General features: G+C 39.9%; 2 protein-coding genes across 10 annotated transcripts in view; both read left to right on the top strand.

Moving 5' to 3' along the window:
- Positions 1 to 36: 36 nt before the first annotated feature.
- LOC308088787 (uncharacterized protein) lies at positions 37 to 11,744 on the top strand. The gene is made up of 7 exons (XM_080433369.1): positions 37 to 494; positions 2,466 to 2,598; positions 6,361 to 6,495; positions 8,081 to 9,045; positions 10,217 to 10,346; positions 10,970 to 11,092; positions 11,304 to 11,744. Exons 1-7 carry the CDS (start codon positions 116 to 118, stop codon positions 11,473 to 11,475), a joined length of 2,037 nt encoding a protein of 678 aa, XP_080289495.1. The 5' UTR covers positions 37 to 115; the 3' UTR covers positions 11,476 to 11,744.
- A 2,308-nt stretch (positions 11,745 to 14,052) lies between these two features.
- The window catches only part of hectd4 (HECT domain E3 ubiquitin protein ligase 4), a 92,825-nt gene continuing 88,966 nt past the window's right edge, over positions 14,053 to 17,911 (top strand). For all 9 annotated transcript variants that reach the window (XM_080432040.1, XM_080432045.1, XM_080432047.1 and 6 more), the window contains exon 1: positions 14,053 to 14,221. In XM_080432040.1, coding sequence (XP_080288166.1) covers positions 14,072 to 14,221 — 150 coding nt within the window. In that variant the 5' untranslated portion in view covers positions 14,053 to 14,071. The remainder of the gene's footprint in view (positions 14,222 to 17,911) is intronic.

The following is a 17,911-nucleotide window of genomic DNA, read 5'->3' on the forward strand; positions in this document are numbered from 1 at the left end:
TTTGTCCAATACGCATGGAGACGCGCAGCACGACATTTCACACGATCATCACTTCTTCTGTCACAGAACGAGCTCCTTGGGCGACGGACTGACACGACTCACGTTCCTACGGGAGATGATGGCAGGTGACCACCGTTCATTATTATACCAGACCGTGTGGTCAGAAGAAGACATGCGACTCGTGAGATGCTCCATCAGCGACGATCCGGCCGTTACCGACCGTTACCTCACTCTGTGCGATGGAACAGAGTCAACAACAACAGACACTGGAGAAGGGCAAGTCAATGGCTTCAACATCAGTGTGTTGCTGGCCGAGGACGGTCCCTGCGCTTTGGACTCCAAGTTAACCAAGCCAGGGGGAAGAATAAGGAGCATTAATTGGGTTGATAATCGTCCTCAATCGGTGGTCAAATCCCGGAGGAAGCGGTCGTGGTTGTTTCCAGGGACGCTGTGGTGTGGCACTGGAAGCACAGCCGTGGGATACGAGCAGTTGGGTAAGAGAGTCGTGGACTTGTCTTCTTGCCATAATGATCTCATTATTACCTTTGTGCGTACTGTGCGTAAAATCCCCTCTTGGGTGTGTGTGTGTGTGTGTGTGTGTGTGTGTGTGTGTGTGTGTGTGTGTGTGTGTGTGTGTGTGTGTGCGGTGTGCGCACCCGTGAGTAGAGCACATAAATATTAAAATGTTTCTTTTTCGAGATAATAATAGGCTATAATTTTGTCTCATTAAAATGTGGCGTAATTGTGGCTATAAACTGCTACGACAAAGCTGTGGAATGCTGAGATATTCGATTGCGTAAAATAGGCCTAAAAGAGAATAAACTAGAAAAAGTGCTCCTCGGAGCACAGGACTCCGCCAGGTCAGGTAGGTTATTGTGGGCCAGCAATGTTGATGGAATATGAAGAATCGAATAGCTCCATCTTGATCAGATGAGATATTGTGTAGCCTACCTTGGACAAAATCTGTAGGAGTCATTTTGTTTTGCAAACATCGGCCTCCTGGTGGCACTAAAATAGGGACAATGTCAAAAGGGTGGCATTTGTTCTTCAATGTTAGTGTGAATGTGCGTGCAAAGTTTCATGTTTTGAGGCATTTTGTTCAAAACGGGCCACTCCTTTAGATGTAAATCTTAAAGACGGGTCCCGTGATTTTCAGTGATTTTTTCCTCCCCTAAAACATAATCATCAGGTATTATGGTTATACTAGGAGGAAGATTTTTTTCAAAAAAGTGTACAGAAATTGTTAAAATTATGTTTTTATGTGGACACGCCTCCAGTTCATTAAGTATACCTGGTTCTCACCTTAGCACCTCTTCCACCACCTTAGCACCACCCACCTGTCCTAGTCCCTCCTCCTCCTCATGCCCACACCTGTTGTGTTATGATAATGAGGGGGAGGGTACAATTTAACTATGTCACTAAAGGGCTGTTTTTCTATTGGCACGTTTGACCCTCAAGGTTTCAGCCTCCAGGTAGAAACTCAAAATAGTCAGAGAAGACATAAAACACCATAAAAACACCACCAGGGGGCTTAATAAAGTTCTATCAACCTCATAGACACATGAAAAACAGAAAAAGTGCAAAACCATGGCACCACCTCTTTAAGCCAATTAGGGTGGAATATGAAAAATCAAACAGATCCGTTTTGATCACATGACTATAGAGATCATGTGTACAGATTTGCGGGAAATTTGGATAAAATCTGAAGGAGTAATATAAAAAAAAATGTTTTACTTAAGTCTGCCTCTGTGCCTCCTGGTGGCGCTATAAAAGGCAGATGTGAAAAATGCAGGGCAAAGGTTTTGCCTCTAGGGAGTGCACATACAAAGTTTTACGCAGATCGATGCAGTTATAGGTAAAACGTGAATCGGCCTGTTATAGCGCCACCATTAGGCTGATTTGAAAAGTTCCAAGTGACATTTCTACCTCGACCTAGAGAGAATGTGCGTGCAAAATTTCACGGAAATCGCTGCGTTCATGATTTGAGGCATTTTGTTCAAAACGGAGCACTACTGCAAACTTTGGAAGCCAATGTTTCGTCTAATGACTATAGAGATACTGTGTACCGATTTACGTGATGTTTGGACAAAATCTGTAGGAGTACGGTAAAAGAAAATGTTTCTTTACCAAAAACGGCCTCCTGGTGGCGCTATAACTCTGCTCTGGCATCCAGGGAGTGTGTGTGCACAGTTTCGCTGCAAACAAGCCAACGGTGCCGGACATTAGCTGGTCATAGACAGACACACGGACACACACGGACACACACACACACACACACACACGGATGGACGGACGGACGGACGGATGGACGGACGGACGGACGGACGGACAGGGTGCAAAACATGACAAATATTAAAATGGGGATAGTGTGTCAACTAAATCATTATTTCCTTGAGGAGCTAACAGTGAGCTATTACTATGAAATGTTGTGAACAGATTATGAGCCAACTCCTTCTTGTGCACAGGGATGTTTGAGAGTGTAGACAGATGCTGCCGTGAGCATGACCACTGTAAGAGCACCATCCATGCCTTCAGGAGGAACTATGGAGTCTTCAACTCCAACTTCTTCACCGTCTCGCACTGTGACTGTGACCAGAGGTGAGTCTGACTGAGTGTGCTATGCATCACGTTATCAGATGGAAAAAGTACTCTCATGTTTTACTTAAGTAAAAGTATCAATACTGCAATGTAGATATTATACTATATAGTAGGCCTATACTCTGTTACAAGTAGTAGTCCCGTATTCAAAACGTACTTGAGTAAAAGTACAAAATTATCTTCATCAAAATATACTTAAAGTAACAAAAGTAAAATAACTCATTGTGCAGAATGTCCCATTTCACAAGTTCAAAATGTATGCAAAATCTTTTGAAAATAGCCGATCTACAAGCTCAGAATGCGTCGCATTGTGACGCATTGTGATTTGTGAGCTTGTATAGATCTGCCATTTTCAAATGTCCAAAATATATATAGGGCTGAAGTGGTTAGTGTGTTTTGTAATAATAATCAACAAAATCTAACAAGTTACTAAAGTTTTCATATAATTGTAGTGGAGTAAAAGTACAATATTTTCCTCTGAGATGTAGTGGGGTATAAAGTAAAAGTATTGAAAATTGTAAATACTGAAGAAAGTAAAAAATACCTAAAAATGTGTAAGTACAGTACTTGAGTACATGTACTTAGTTACTTTACACCAGTGTATGTCAGATTCTCAACCCCTCAGGGGACCCTTCCTTCAACCTTCTGCCAGCAATAACTGAGACTACAGTAAGACTTGTCTGAACAATGTAACGTTCATAGGTTTGGTTATTATGGCATTTAATATAATCCACATCTGTCTATGCGAAATAGGACAGTCACGTGTGTTGTATTCTATAGGAAAGTTTGTGTCAGATGCTTCTGGCATTGTGCCAAGAAATGGATTTAACAAGGAGGGTCCATGCAGCATGTGATAATAGCCTACTTTTACTCAAGAATACAGTATACTGTCTGTACAATGAGTAATTACACTGTCTAAGAACTTTGTGAACTGTCTGCTTTTGCAATATATCACAGACTTCCATGTTTAATTCAGCCAGAGGGAAAACTCTCTCTATGCATTACACATTCCCATCAATTAATTTCAGACATCAAATTGACTAAGGGCGCTTTCACACTCAGGTCCCGGGTGCGCACTCCAGACCGCTTGGCTAGTGTGAATGTAGCGAATCGACCCGCGAAACGGGTAACCGTTCCGTTCCCGAAACCACCTCGGGAGGCAGTTTCGGATCCGAATCATGCGTTTTCGGGTACGGTAGCTGCAATGTGAAAGCAAGCGTACCGTTAGACGGAAGTGGCCCGCTATTTGGAATAGGTGACGGTATATAAACTCGACAAAAACAGCCAACAAAAACACGTCGCAGATCAATCCACAGGGGTTCAACCATGGCCGTAACATATCCACACCAAGCAGTAGCACAGCAGAGCAGTGCTCTCTGTAGGCTGGAATCCAACCAATGTGTTGGACGCCTGTATGTTGGATGCCGTCTGTCAGCGCAGCACCGGTTTGAAAAAAAGAAAAAAGACACACCGACATTCCATAGGCTAAATCAATACATTTTGTGATCGCATCGCACAACTAATAGCCTACTAAAACTAACGGGGAATACCAGAAAATAATAATATTTTGACATACGGGAGAAACGGTTGGTGCGGATATTTAAATTGGATCTCTACTACATATCTTTGCTGTTAGGAAGAAACCCTGTATCCCATATTGCAACTTTTAATGCTTTTTCATCATAAATGAATGCCCTATTGTCATACAGTGTCACACAAAAGTAGCAAAAATAGCCAAGCTACAAGCTGAAAATGCGGTGCAATGCGACACATTGAGCTTGTTGATCCACTATTTTTGATATTACAATATAGAGCAGATAACCACACTGATCTTGCATTGGAAAATATAATTTTTATTTTAAATATGAACAAAGGCAGGAGATGCACGTCCCCACAGTTCTTTTTTACACACAGTGCAGCTGGACCCACAAATCATAAATAAATAAAAATAAAAAGGTGAGTCTGCACATAAACTGCTCTAGTCTTTTTAAATTATAACCAAAGCTCTAAAGTTAACGTTTCTCCCATGTAGGGCTAATAAATTAATACATAAAATAAGGAGACTCTTTTTAAATAACCAAAAGTGAACTTTCTCTTATTATTATTATTACTTTAGAGACTATGGCAAGCGCGATCCTATCGCACACCTTCCTACATGACCAGCTATGGCTTTGCAGTCCAGAGGATGAGATTAAACAACAGACAGGCAGCGTTGCGGAATGCGTTTGTGTCAACTGTACTTGTACTTTTCTTCATAGAGAAAAAGAAGAGCACAGGGCGCATATATATATATATATATATATATATATATATATATATATATCATTCAGTCCGACTTCACTGTATATTCACCTTTTCATTTTGTACTTAAGCTGTCGTGAAAGTTTATAATATTTAGAGAAATTTAAAGTTTCAAATGCAAAAGTAGTAGTAGTTGTGAAGGTTAGCAAACTGTACATTTAGACTGAATGTTTCCTGTATCCTCATCTTGCGCTAATGCACACAAGTGTTTCACCAGGTTTTGAAACCCTATACTTATGCGAGCCCAGCACAAACATTGTCGCATAGTTGATGACGTCTGTGTCCACAGAAGAAACACTATGTGCATGCCGCCACCTATAGGATCGGGGGTATATATGCATGTGTTCTCTGGCGCGATTGGATCTTGGCCAATGTGAATGCAGGCCTGCCAGGCCAGCATTCGAACTGGGAAACGTTTTCAATGAAAACGGATCCAGTGTGAAACCGCTCTAACTATTATACATGGGCATGTGTTCAGCCCTCAACATGAACTTTTGATGTCAAGAGTGAACATGTCATGCACCTTTTTTTAAATGGCAGGTTAAAGGAATGCATTACCTGTGTCTCTTTCAACATCTCTTAAATACGACGGAAAGGACCATGCATCACTTATACATGTTGTTGTCTAATCACAGTTTCAGCCATGTATCGTACATAAATATAGCAGTCCGCTAATGGCTTTATTTTTAGATTTTCTGTTTGTTTAATAATACACTATTAAATAATATATATGTTACAGGGAAATTGGCATTCCAGGGAAATTGAAAGAGGAGCACTTGTTTTCACCGCCCCCCAGGCAATTCTGTATAACCAACGCTAGAGGGCAATGAATGCACACTGAATCCACACGCATGCACATGCGTGTGGATTCAGTGTGGATTCAGTGTGCATGCGCACACATGCACATGCACACGCACGCACACATGTTTGTCGTCGTGGACACTGGATAGTAACCATAGACTGTAACCCATGAAAAGATTTATTCTCCCCCTATCGGTTCACAACTCGGACGGCGCTAAAATGTTCAAATCATGTTAAAATGATGACAACAAGAACACAACAGAAGATAACAGCATATTGAAATTGAGTGTGTTGGATTACCTCTCATGCCAGATTCAAGTCTCTGCAAGTATATTTTCATACTGAAATGAAATGTTTTGTCTACCTTGAAGACCAAACAAATCACAATATGCTTTGGAAGATTGTCGGCAGTATTTCAAATATACGATCAATAAGCTAAACATGCCAGAACACTGGTACTGGTATGGTCCATTGAAGCTCAATATTTTCTAAAGGTGTATCAGGTATGCATGGCATGGAGAAGCTTGCCTTCGCATATCAACTTCTAACCAGCAGGGTTTCTAGTACTTTCCCTACGATTCATTTTCCTATTAACTCTGTTTCATGGTACACTGTTTGTGAATAGCTTGGTTATTCTCAATCTTCTGTGCATTTCTATAGGTTTCGGCAGTGCCTCCTCAGTGTCAACGATCCCATCTCCAGCATGGTGGGTTACAGCTTCTTCAACATCCTCAGGGTGCCCTGCTTTCACGTCGTACGGCAGAGACGATGCACTGAGATGTACTGGTGGGGATTGTAAGGACAAATTGTTACTTACTTATGCTTTTTGGGTACTGCGTGAGGAATCTTTAGTATGAAAAGTTCAGAGGCCGGATGATATACTGTACAGATAGCAGTTTGTCTGTCTTGTACTAACACGTCTGACACTCTGCCAGCTCCCTCACAATGCCCAGGGGCGTGCAGCCACGCCCCTGCTCTGTTCCCACCCGTATCAATGTCTATCCGTTTGGGATCTTTCTTTCTTATCAAAGCTTAATGATTAATATGTTGCCAAGTTATTCTGGTATCGTACAACAAAGCCATATCTGAGCAGTCATCAGAATCTGAATTGTGTTTTATTTCCAAACATTGCTTTGACATTATGTAAGAAATCTGACTTCCGGTTCACATTATACTGACTGCAATAACAAACAACAGTAAACAGTGTTATCATAACATGATTTTGTGCATATGCATTAATTAGGTATGTACTGTACTAGAATTACTGGTAAATAAATATAAAATAAATATACACTAAATATAAGAATGAAATCAATCCAATGAAATAGGTCAAAATCAATCACTATAGCAGGGGGAGGCAAGTAAGTTTGGCCTTCGGCTAGTTGTTTCTAAGCCATGAGATGGTGGGCCAGAACACAATCGATGGTTAATTTAGAAACTGGAACATTCGACAGACCACCTTATATACAGTAATAACTACATTGCTATAAAAGGAAATAAATAAAGATGTGTGTGGTATAATAACTGCATAGTGATAGAGTTGTGTGTGTAATCAAATGTTAAAGGGGCAGATAGAAATGATTGTGCATTCATTTTGTGCAGGCCCCATCCGCGAATGTGGCACTTAAAGGATATTTAGTTCATCAAAAAGTTTAAAGAAAGAACATTTCTTTCCGGAGACAGTTTATTTAGCTGTTCAAGGCCTCTCTTTAGATACAGAGAGCAACAGTGTATTGTTTAAGGCATGTGTAACACAGTTGGTTTTTTTTTACGTGAGAGAAGTTTTTCATCCAAAGGTCTAAAGAGGAAAGTTGATAGTGAAAACAGAACATTCAAAGAAGAATGGAAATAGAACATTCATGCTACCAAGTTGCATCAATACAAAGCCAATGGGCATTTAACTATTGGTGGGACACTGACAGTCCCACCTATATGGGACTGTCAGTGATATATTGTAAACTATTTAAATATTTTGCCAGGCCAGATATTATCACTGGCGGACCAGTTCTTGCCCACGGGCCACCTGCTACCCATACCACTGCACTATGGTATTACTATTAGAGTGTTTTGGAAAAACTATTTCCCTACCTTTTCCATTGCACTATAATTTGTTTCTTTTTCCTCCCTCTGAGTCTTCAATTCTTTTCTATGCTATAATTACCGTGGAAGTAAAAATGCTAATTGCAGTGCATAAAATGACAGTGTATAACTCTAAATGGCGATACCATGTTTACCTCTGTCTGAATTAAACAAATATGTGTGGAACGTGGTCAATATTTGCAAAGTGAAAATATATATATATTTTTTAAGTAGAGCAGTTTATGAAAGAGCTTCTGTCTTGGCAGGGTTGATTTCTAACTTGTTTATTTACACGGTATAGGTGCAAGGTAGCCGGAGAGGCCCCATATGCTGTCTTCCAAAAGCCCATGCCTTATAACTCCACCAAATATGATGTCACTGGGGCCAGCCACAAGTCAACAAGAACCAGGGCGCGTGATGGAATGGAGAGGCCCCGGACTTCTCGGAACAGAAACCCACCCAAAGGTGAACACCGAAAGCCATCTGTTCCCTCTGGCAGATGCACCCCTAGGGTTCCATCCAGAGGTGATACTGTCCAGTGGAAAAAGAGGAAGGGGAAAGGATGCAAAAGAAGTAGCAAAACCCCTGCAACAGCAACCTCTGCTCCTTCAACTCGGACACCTGGATCCCTGTTACAGACAACTGCCACATTGGCGTCACAACCAAAGACAGCAGTCACAGCTGCTGCTTCTGAATTCCACCCGAATGTATCAAGTGGAAATAAATCAGGTAAAAACAAGGGGTCCAGAATGAAGCACAAAAGCCAAGCTTCATCACGGGCAACCATGAAGCCACGTCAGCGAGCAACCACGCCACGAAGCTCCTCACCCATGACACAGAGAGGTGCACTTCAGCCACAAACAACTTTCCCCACGGCGACTACAATAACCACCACTGGAAAGAAACGGCAACGCTGTGGGCCCAGGCTGCCTGTGAGGGGTGACACGTTTCAGTCCCGGCGTAAGCCTTGTGCAGACCGCAAAACAAGATCTCACACATCAGCAGCAAAAGTGTCACCCACAGAAAAGACTTCAGCAATCCTCTGGAATTCCACTACTACTACTACTAGTAGTAGTACTACTACTACTATTGCTACTGCTATTACTTCTATTACTACTACTATAACAAAACCCATCAAAATCAAATTAAGGTCTGGGCTTTTAACACAAACAACAATGCCAGTTGCTCAGCGTGGAAACTTCCCAAAGCAGACAAATACCTACCCACCACGGGATGGGACAAACCAGGAGATGGCTGCGATAACAGGTATCAAATTCCTGAGTGCCTTTTCCATGGGGAGAGTCTAACCTAAGTGCATTACATAACACTACATGAGAACAACCGCTGTTGCTGTGAAGTGACCTACTGTAGTGGTGGTTTAACCCTCCATTTACCTGGCTTATAATATGACCAATATGGCATCAGTTGTATTCACATCAGTTATATTCCTCAAAAATGCTGATAAGAAATTTGATAAGAGACCAAAACATTCAATGTGAAACAGAGTAAGTATGTTATAAATTGGTTTACAACCAAGGTACAACCACACTGAGATTGTAGTTGTACCTGGCCAAGCAGGCAGCATACTGTACATAGTTTCACATATAAAAACATTAAAACAAACAAATAAATAAAAACAATAATATACAAATAAAATGCAAATAAAAGTATCTGAACATTTTAAACTAGAAACAATTTAAAAATATGAGCACCCCTTGGCAAGCGGGTGTCCAATTTGTTCATTAAAATGATTAATTCCAATTATAGGGAATGTAACTTCAAAACTTTGTGTAGATTCCGAGAGCATTCTCTTAGCTTACATTATGTTTCCCAAATTCAGTTATCACAGTGGGAACATGATATGAGATATCATTTTATTATCCCAGATTGTATTGTCCACGTTGTTGAAAGAGTGATGTACTTATGTAAGTTGGTAGCTGCCCCAGCCAAGATAGCTTTGTATACAAACACATACTGTACAATGGCCAGAGATGACTGACCTGACAATTCATACAATACACAATGATAATAATAATAATAATAATAATGATAATAATAATAAAGCTTTATTTATATAGCACCTTTCAAAACAGAGTGTGAGGAATGATTGAGGAATGATTGTTGTTTGATACAAATTGTAAAGCAGCATGATATAGTGTGTCTAATCTAATGTACAAATATGTGATTCTGGTGCATTCATGTATAAAATATCACCATAATCCAGTAGTACAGTATAGGCAAAAAGTAGCCACTAACCACTAGCAAAAATGTGTCAAGTGACTATAGCCACTTTTTTGATTGAAAATTTTAAAAGGTTTCTTAAAGTTTTAGAAGAAGGTTCATCAGATACTTCAGAACCTAGATAGTTTGGCTATAGAAGTATTGGTTAATTTGTCACATAATCAATGTTTTATTGTATACATTTATTTATTTGCAGATAATCTGACACTTTGTGGAACACTTAAACATTTGGATGATTGTAAACACAAAATCCAACCTTTGGAAAAGAAGTATAATCTGCAGAACATGGAGTCAAAGATTGTCTATCACTGTGATTGCACCAGCCGGTGAGAAAGAAGCACAAATGTATGAGACATTTATGAATCTGTACAGGTTACCTCATATATCGTCTCTGTCGGGTGGAAACCTCATATGTCCAAAACTGTTACTTTCCAGGATAAAAAAAAAACTAAAGTAGCAGATTGACAAGCTCAACATGCGTCACTTCGCGCTGTGTTTCGAGCTTGTAGATATGCTACTTTTGATACTTTTGTGTGACGCTGTAGTATGATCAAGTAGGGCATTACTTTTCGAGAAAACACAGAAAGTAAAAATATGGATATAAGAGTTTTCTGCCCGACAGCAACGATAGTAATATGGATTGAAAAGGTCACAATGAAGGTGTGACCTCCTTGGCAGCTGCATTGAACTACTCTCTCCATTCTCTCTCTCCCCCCCTCTCTCTCTCTCTCTCCCCCCCCCCCCCCTCCCCCCCTCCCCCCCTCTCCCTCTCTCTCTCTCACACACGCACACGTGCACACGCACACACACACACACACACACACACACACACACACACACACACACACACACACACACACACACACACACACACACACACACACTATAATGTTCACCTTATTGTTCCTCTGTTTTTTCATGAGTGAAATCCTTTTCGTATTTCTTACAGGTTAGCAGGTCAGATTGAAAACTTCAGGACGCCCAATATTCTTCGGTCTCTCCTGATGGACTTTGTCTCTGAAAACTGTTTAAGCCTGCCAAAGAAAGGGAAAAACTGCTCCAACAGAAAAAGGTTTTAAGCTGAGACTGTATATTTTTGTGTCTTTCCTTTTTCTTGTTTTATGACAAGTTGTAAAAGGTCTTTCCATTGAAAAACTGCTTCAACAGAAAAAGGTTTTAAGCTGACACTGTATATTTTTGCGTGTCTTTCCTTTTTCTTGTTTTCTGACAAGTTGTAATGAAAGGGTCTTTCCATTGATATTTCTATTCATTTCTTTCTACAGTAGCTGTGCTGCTGGCTTCTCTAAAGCCTCCAGACTCTTCCAAGCACTAAAGAAGATAGAAGAAAGAAGCACAGCTGGAGATCAGAAATTGGACAGAGACGTGAAAAGAGCGATTCCCGTTCGTCTTTATAAGCGATGTCTAAAGATTCTTCATCCGAGGAAGAGAGGATGATGAGCTTAGCATATAATTTGAATTGATAGCTCACATGTTTTATGTTAATTTAATTAAATGCTTTTGTATCTGTGAAATGGCAGATTATTTAGATCTGTATTGAAAATCAACCCGATAACCTTTCACATACTTTTCTAAAGAAGGGCTTTGATGCATATTTAATATATTTATACATTAGTGTTGTTATTGTTATTAACTTATGAACTCAAATCACAATAAAACAAGTCATTTTTCCAATACATTTTGGACATAACAGACAAGTGCATTCTTTATATTGCTCACACGGGGGCGCACTAGGATTTGCAATGTAAAGCCAATCATTCGAAGTTATTCTTCCCTTTGCCAAAATAACCTATAATTTGCTACATTTTTATAAAACCTCAATAAAATATGAGTCTATGATATTCACTGTTTTATGATTATCCAGCTTTTAATCAGGAAAAGGCAAAAGATGGTCGTTATTTCGGATACAGGATAGGTGGGCACTAGGGAGTAGGCCAGTAGGGACATCTGGGCACCATATTTTTTTTAACAGGGCACTAGGAAGAGTGGGAACTAGGGAAATGTGGGCACCTGGAAGAGTGGTCACTTGGGTGGAGAAGAGTGGTCACTAGGGAAATCTTGGCACCAGAAGACTGGGCACAAAAAGTGTAGGTGTAGGCAAAAATGGAATGTTATATTTGGATGTTATATATATTTTTTATAATATTTTTTCATTATTATTTAATTTTTTTGGCATTCGCTTCCTGCGTTCGCGCGTCTTACTTGTTATTTTAAAGGTAGGGAAAATGATTTTCTTTGGTTAAAATAAGTGTTAAATAGCTCTATATTGTGATAGTACTCATTGCTATAGAGTGTTTGTTCAGTAACAGGAGTCTCCATGTCTCTCTCCAGCTCTTTATTAAACAGAAAATGCATTTTCAGGTCAGGATACCAATTTTATCCAATCAGGATAGAGAATTCTGACAGGATACAGATTAAACAAGTGAAATTGGAAGTGATGACACAAAAAAATTAGCAGACAAATTTTTAACTGGAACATTATACAATTTGAGCTGATAGGTACTCTCTCCTGATTGGCTGACATTTTGTCACCTACCTGAAAATGTATTTTCTGTTTATTAAAGAGCTGGAGAGACCCCTGTTACTGAACAAACACTATATAGTCTATAGCAATGATTACTATCAGAATTTAGTGCTTTAAGCTTTTCATAAACACTTTTTGTTTTGACCAAAAAATATCACTTGCCCTACCTTTAATTATTAGTTACATATAAATAGTAACATATAAATAGCCATTCAGTGGTAGAATATCACTTGTATTGATTTTTGACAGCTTATTTCTGCTCGCAGTGCATTCTGGGACCAGTCATTTGGCCTTGGAGAAACATGGCGTCGCTCTGACAACTGGGAGGTTCTCATTATCTTTAAACCAACCATTAATCTCATGGTTTGGACTCACACTAACGGCAGCTGTTCCACTTTTCATCTTCCATATGAATGGGTTTGGTGGCCATCCTGTCTTCATCGGGGGGAAATGAGTCGTTCTTAAACGGTGCGTCTTTAATAATGGATTTATTAAATATTAGAGAGTGTCACGCCCACAACGTTAGCAGCGCTAGCCTGGAATAAAGACACCAAGGAGCCGACAGTGACGTCACACAAACAACCGGAAGTGTGTGTGTGTGTGTGTGTGTGTGTGTGTGAAAATTAGTTTCATTTCATGTGGCCCTTTGCTTGACAAAAAAATATGAAATAATTATTCGGGTCGCAAAAAAGACTATTCGAAAATAGCAGATCTATTAATTAATTAAATGGATCATTTCATTACATGCTATTGCTAAACATTTTTTTGGCTATTTTAGATTTTTTTATTAAATCTTTTTTGGAGATTTACTTTTGAAAGTGGATTAAATTAAATTAACAACTACATGGAAATTACGCGCAGTAAAAGTATGGATCACGAAAGTACGGAAAAGATTTTTGTGAAACACTTGCTATTTTAGATACATTTTTATATGAAATATTTTAATTAAATTTACTTTTGATTCTTTTCTTATTTCTTTGTTTGTCTTTATATATATATATATATATATATATATATATATATATATATATATATATATATATATATATATATATATATATATATATATATATATATATATTGTTCGACAGATTTATAAGAACCCCAGTGCTGTGCGAAAGTGGTTAAACGAAAGTATTTCCGCTAGTGCCGTCACTGACGAATCCTTGGTATCTTTATTCTAGGCGTTAGCAGCTACCGTAGCGTTAGCAACATAGTCTATCACATCACACACACACACACACTAGTACACACACACACACACACACACACACACACACACACACACACACACACACACACACACACACACCATCATTTTAAGTGAACGGGCGACCGATAGATATGTTATTGTAGCTAGTAGCTAGCTTAGGCGTTCCTGTGTGTGTTTTTCCCAGACACTTCATGATTTTTTCTATTTTTTAATGTTCGACCCCTTTAGCATCAGTATCTTCTCTATCGGAGGAGGAGGAGGAGGTGGAGGAGGAGGAGGAGGAGAGAGGAGCAGCGATGGGATCCACCGGGGCCGTGGATTCGACCCAGTGGCTCTCCGTGAAGGAAGAGACCATCTTCCTCCACGACGGGCTGATTCGGGTCACGGATCTGGCCGAGCTGCCCAGTGAGATAGGAGGGTCAGAGCAGGGCGACACCGAGCAGGAGGTGGGTTACACTACAACATACACACACACACACACACACACACACACACACACACACACACACACACACACACACACACACACACACATAGAGCAGGAGGTGGGTTATTACAACACACCACACCATTCACACACACTAACAGGGGGGACACCGAGCAGGAGGTGGGTTACACTACAACATACACATCACACACACACTCATAGAGCAGGAGGTGGTTTTATTACAACACAACACATCACACACTAACAGGGGGACACCGAGCAGGAGGTGGGTTATTACAACATACACATCATTCACACATACAGTACATGTCAGAGCAGGGGGACACCACACCGAGCAGGAGGTGGGGTTCCAACGACACATCACACACTACACATGATTGATGATAAACGTGGATGTTTTACTGTTTTTGTGTCATGTCAACATGCTGCTGCATGCCCTCAGACAGACAGACAGACAGACAGACAGACAGACAGACAGTGATAAGGATACTAGCTAGTATTGCCAACCCTGCTACTTGTAACTGTCACTCTACTGTACTGTATTCATTTCCTTTCATGGGTGTCAAAATAAAAGGTGACCATTGGAACCGTAAACAAATGAAAGTGGATTAAATGAACAGCTACGCTGAAATTACGTATAATGGATCATAAAAGCACGGAAGAGTTTAAAAAAAAAACAAAGCTCCTGGCTTTTTTGTTTTTGTTTGTTTATGTAACGCCCGGGATTCTAACCCTGGTCTCCCGTGCGGAAAGCCATCATCTTAACCGCTAGACAAAAGGGAATTTGGCTTGCTTGACTTTTAGTTCAGCCACTCTGCTACATATATACGTGTATCAATGTCTTTTGCACATTGGGTGTAATTCAGCGTTATCGAATGCAAGCATATTTTCCATACTTTTCAGCACCCCGGGTATCAATCTATTGGATCCTAATATGCTAAATGTGTGGCATATATCAAAATCCAGGATAAAATAAGTGTAGGTACTGTAGCAGTCTGGCAGGGCTGCAACAACTCTTGTGAAAAGAAGAATGTTAAATCTTTTATTTTGAAGGTAAACTGTACAGACCGGAAGTATTGCTATTAGCTGTGGTGTACTTGACGGATGCTAATGGAAAGTCGTTACATGATGTGTAGCCATGATGATCCTATAGTACAATCCCAATCAACAGCCTTTAGATGGTATCACTGTCTGGTGGTGGTTATGTATAAATGTCTGCTTGGCTGCCTAGCGCATGAATGAATATCTGGTGCATAACACCTTCTTTATACATTTATAATGTCACCTTTGTCAGATATAATATTAAAGGGATAGTTCATCCCCAAAAATGTCACCCCATGGAGACTAGAATTCATGGATATGTTTTTGGTTTTGTCGCATTCCTAAGCCAATAATTTGATGACCAGCGGACCGGTAGGCAGCGGTTCCGTTTGGAGACACGAATGAGACTTTCTATCTCCTACCGGAACCGCTGCTGGTCATCAAATTATTGGCTTAGGAATGCGACAAAACCAAAAACATATCCATGAATTCAAGTCTCCATGGGGTGACTAATCGATAATTTTTTTCCCTTTAATTCCACATGCCTTGTAACATTGTCCTCATGTTATATATTTTCATAAGATTATGCCACATCTACATTTGTTATTCAGGATACCTTTGCATGAAGGAAGCTCATGAACACAGCCAGTCTTATGAATAATACCTGTCAGTGTTGCTGCCTTGGCTGTGTGTAACCACAGAGCCTTCTCCTATTTGGAGTCACACAACTGTTGGCTATTCGGAGAATGTCTGAGGACCTCTCACCACCACCTCTTTAAGGGCTTCTTATCTGCCGTCTTGCTTTCTGTTTCATGCTACACATTGTAGGGTACACGACACACAAATGGTTATGATTTTACAATTATGGCCCAGAGAGGCCAACAATTATCACAGAAAAGCCATTTCTTCGTCCACAATATTGCCGTCAAGTTAATCAGTAATCCCAGCTATTGACTTTGGAACATCAGAAGATATAGATATGGGAAAGGTTAAAAATGATGGGCTAATAAATATTGTGATCGTAAGTTTGCTGAGGAGTTTATGTGCATGAATAAAACTCAATTGAGCATGATCTGATTCAAATGAGAATAGCAAATGCCATATGCATATCCTAATCCTACAGAGAAAATGATTTTGTCTGCGGCCCATAATGTGCTTTCAACAATATGAAAACAACAACATTATTTTGCAACCTGATCATTATATAGCACTTGTTTGGGGGTACAGGATATATACCGTATTGGCATGCTACTGTAGGTAATTTTTAAGACTTTAACCACTTAATAATACTTAATTAACCCCGGGGGTCTAGAAGCTCACTGAGTGTGTAGATCTGTTATGACATGCCCAGAATAGAGACGCTAGGGTTCATGTGGTTAAATATACCAAGGGATTAATTCTATACTATATCAGCTAATCTTGCAACAATATGTTACTATTTGTGCATTTTGTGTGCATAACTGTTTTAGACCAACTCAATGGCACGTCCATTATGCTGGGAAAATAGACATGGCATGACCTCTGGTTCCACACCTTGTTGTGAAGGGATGTTGCTCATGTTCACTGGATGTGTTGGCCATGAGGTACAGTCAGGAAGCATGACGTGAATCTTCTAATAATGCATTAGTGTTGTAGAAAAGCCCTATTTATCCTCTTAACTGGGGAATGGAGATTGTTCAAAAAAGAACATTGAGATTTAGTGAAATTCCATACCACTTAAATCTATTCAAAATGTACTTATTTTTTTAAGCATTTGAATTTGCACCTCTAGACCCAAATATATGATTTGTGCAAATGTTTTGCCCAATGCAAAGCTCAGCACTGTGAGGTATGAGTGAGTGCATACATAGCCTTTGAACTTTGACTAAAAGTTATACAGTTCTATAGCAAACATAAAGACTGTACCATGGAGTTGCTGAAGAAGCACACAAGATACGGCAGAGTGTTATTCTCTGTTATTAATTTGTTATGATCGTCATGTTTAAAACCTTATGTCAAAGTTCAAACACTGTTTTCACCCCTCAAGCTGCACTAAGTTGGTCAGCCAGCGAGAGGCTACAGATGACTTATCTAATTAATCTTACAGTCCTCCTAATTCAGAGGACTGTAACTCATTACACCATGGTAATAGCAATTTGGAGATATTTGGAATCGTGAGACCTGGAAGCAGTGCCATGCAATGTTTAAATGAAGGCTATGTGGTGAAAAAAAAACTCCCAACAGACTGTGGTGTTGGGAAAGTCTGTGGGTATTTTGCAACATTTGCTGCTCTCTGGTTAACTGTCACCACTCACTTACCTTCAGTATAAGGCTGACCTGTGTTAACCCATTCAATCCGGGAACGCATCTGTGTCATTTTAGATTTTTAGCTATAACCATTATTTTATACTTTGGCTATTCAAAAATAGCAGATATACAAGCTCATAGCTTCACGGCACCGAGTGCCGCTCTACAAGCTCTCAATGCGTTTCTTTATCGATGTCTTTTCCACAGCAACCAATGCAGATAGGTCGACGGTGTCTGAAAACAAATCGAATCTGATCACTTGCAATTAACTGTGGACTGTTAGTCCTAAAGAGCTTATTTGAGAAACGAATCAGATTTGCCTGCAGTCTGAAGAAAGGCAAGGCTAGCCGAAGATACTGTG

This window comes from Gymnoscopelus braueri, assembly GCF_963280865.1.
Source record: "Gymnoscopelus braueri genome assembly, chromosome: 7".
Lineage (NCBI taxonomy): Eukaryota > Metazoa > Chordata > Actinopteri > Myctophiformes > Myctophidae > Gymnoscopelus > Gymnoscopelus braueri.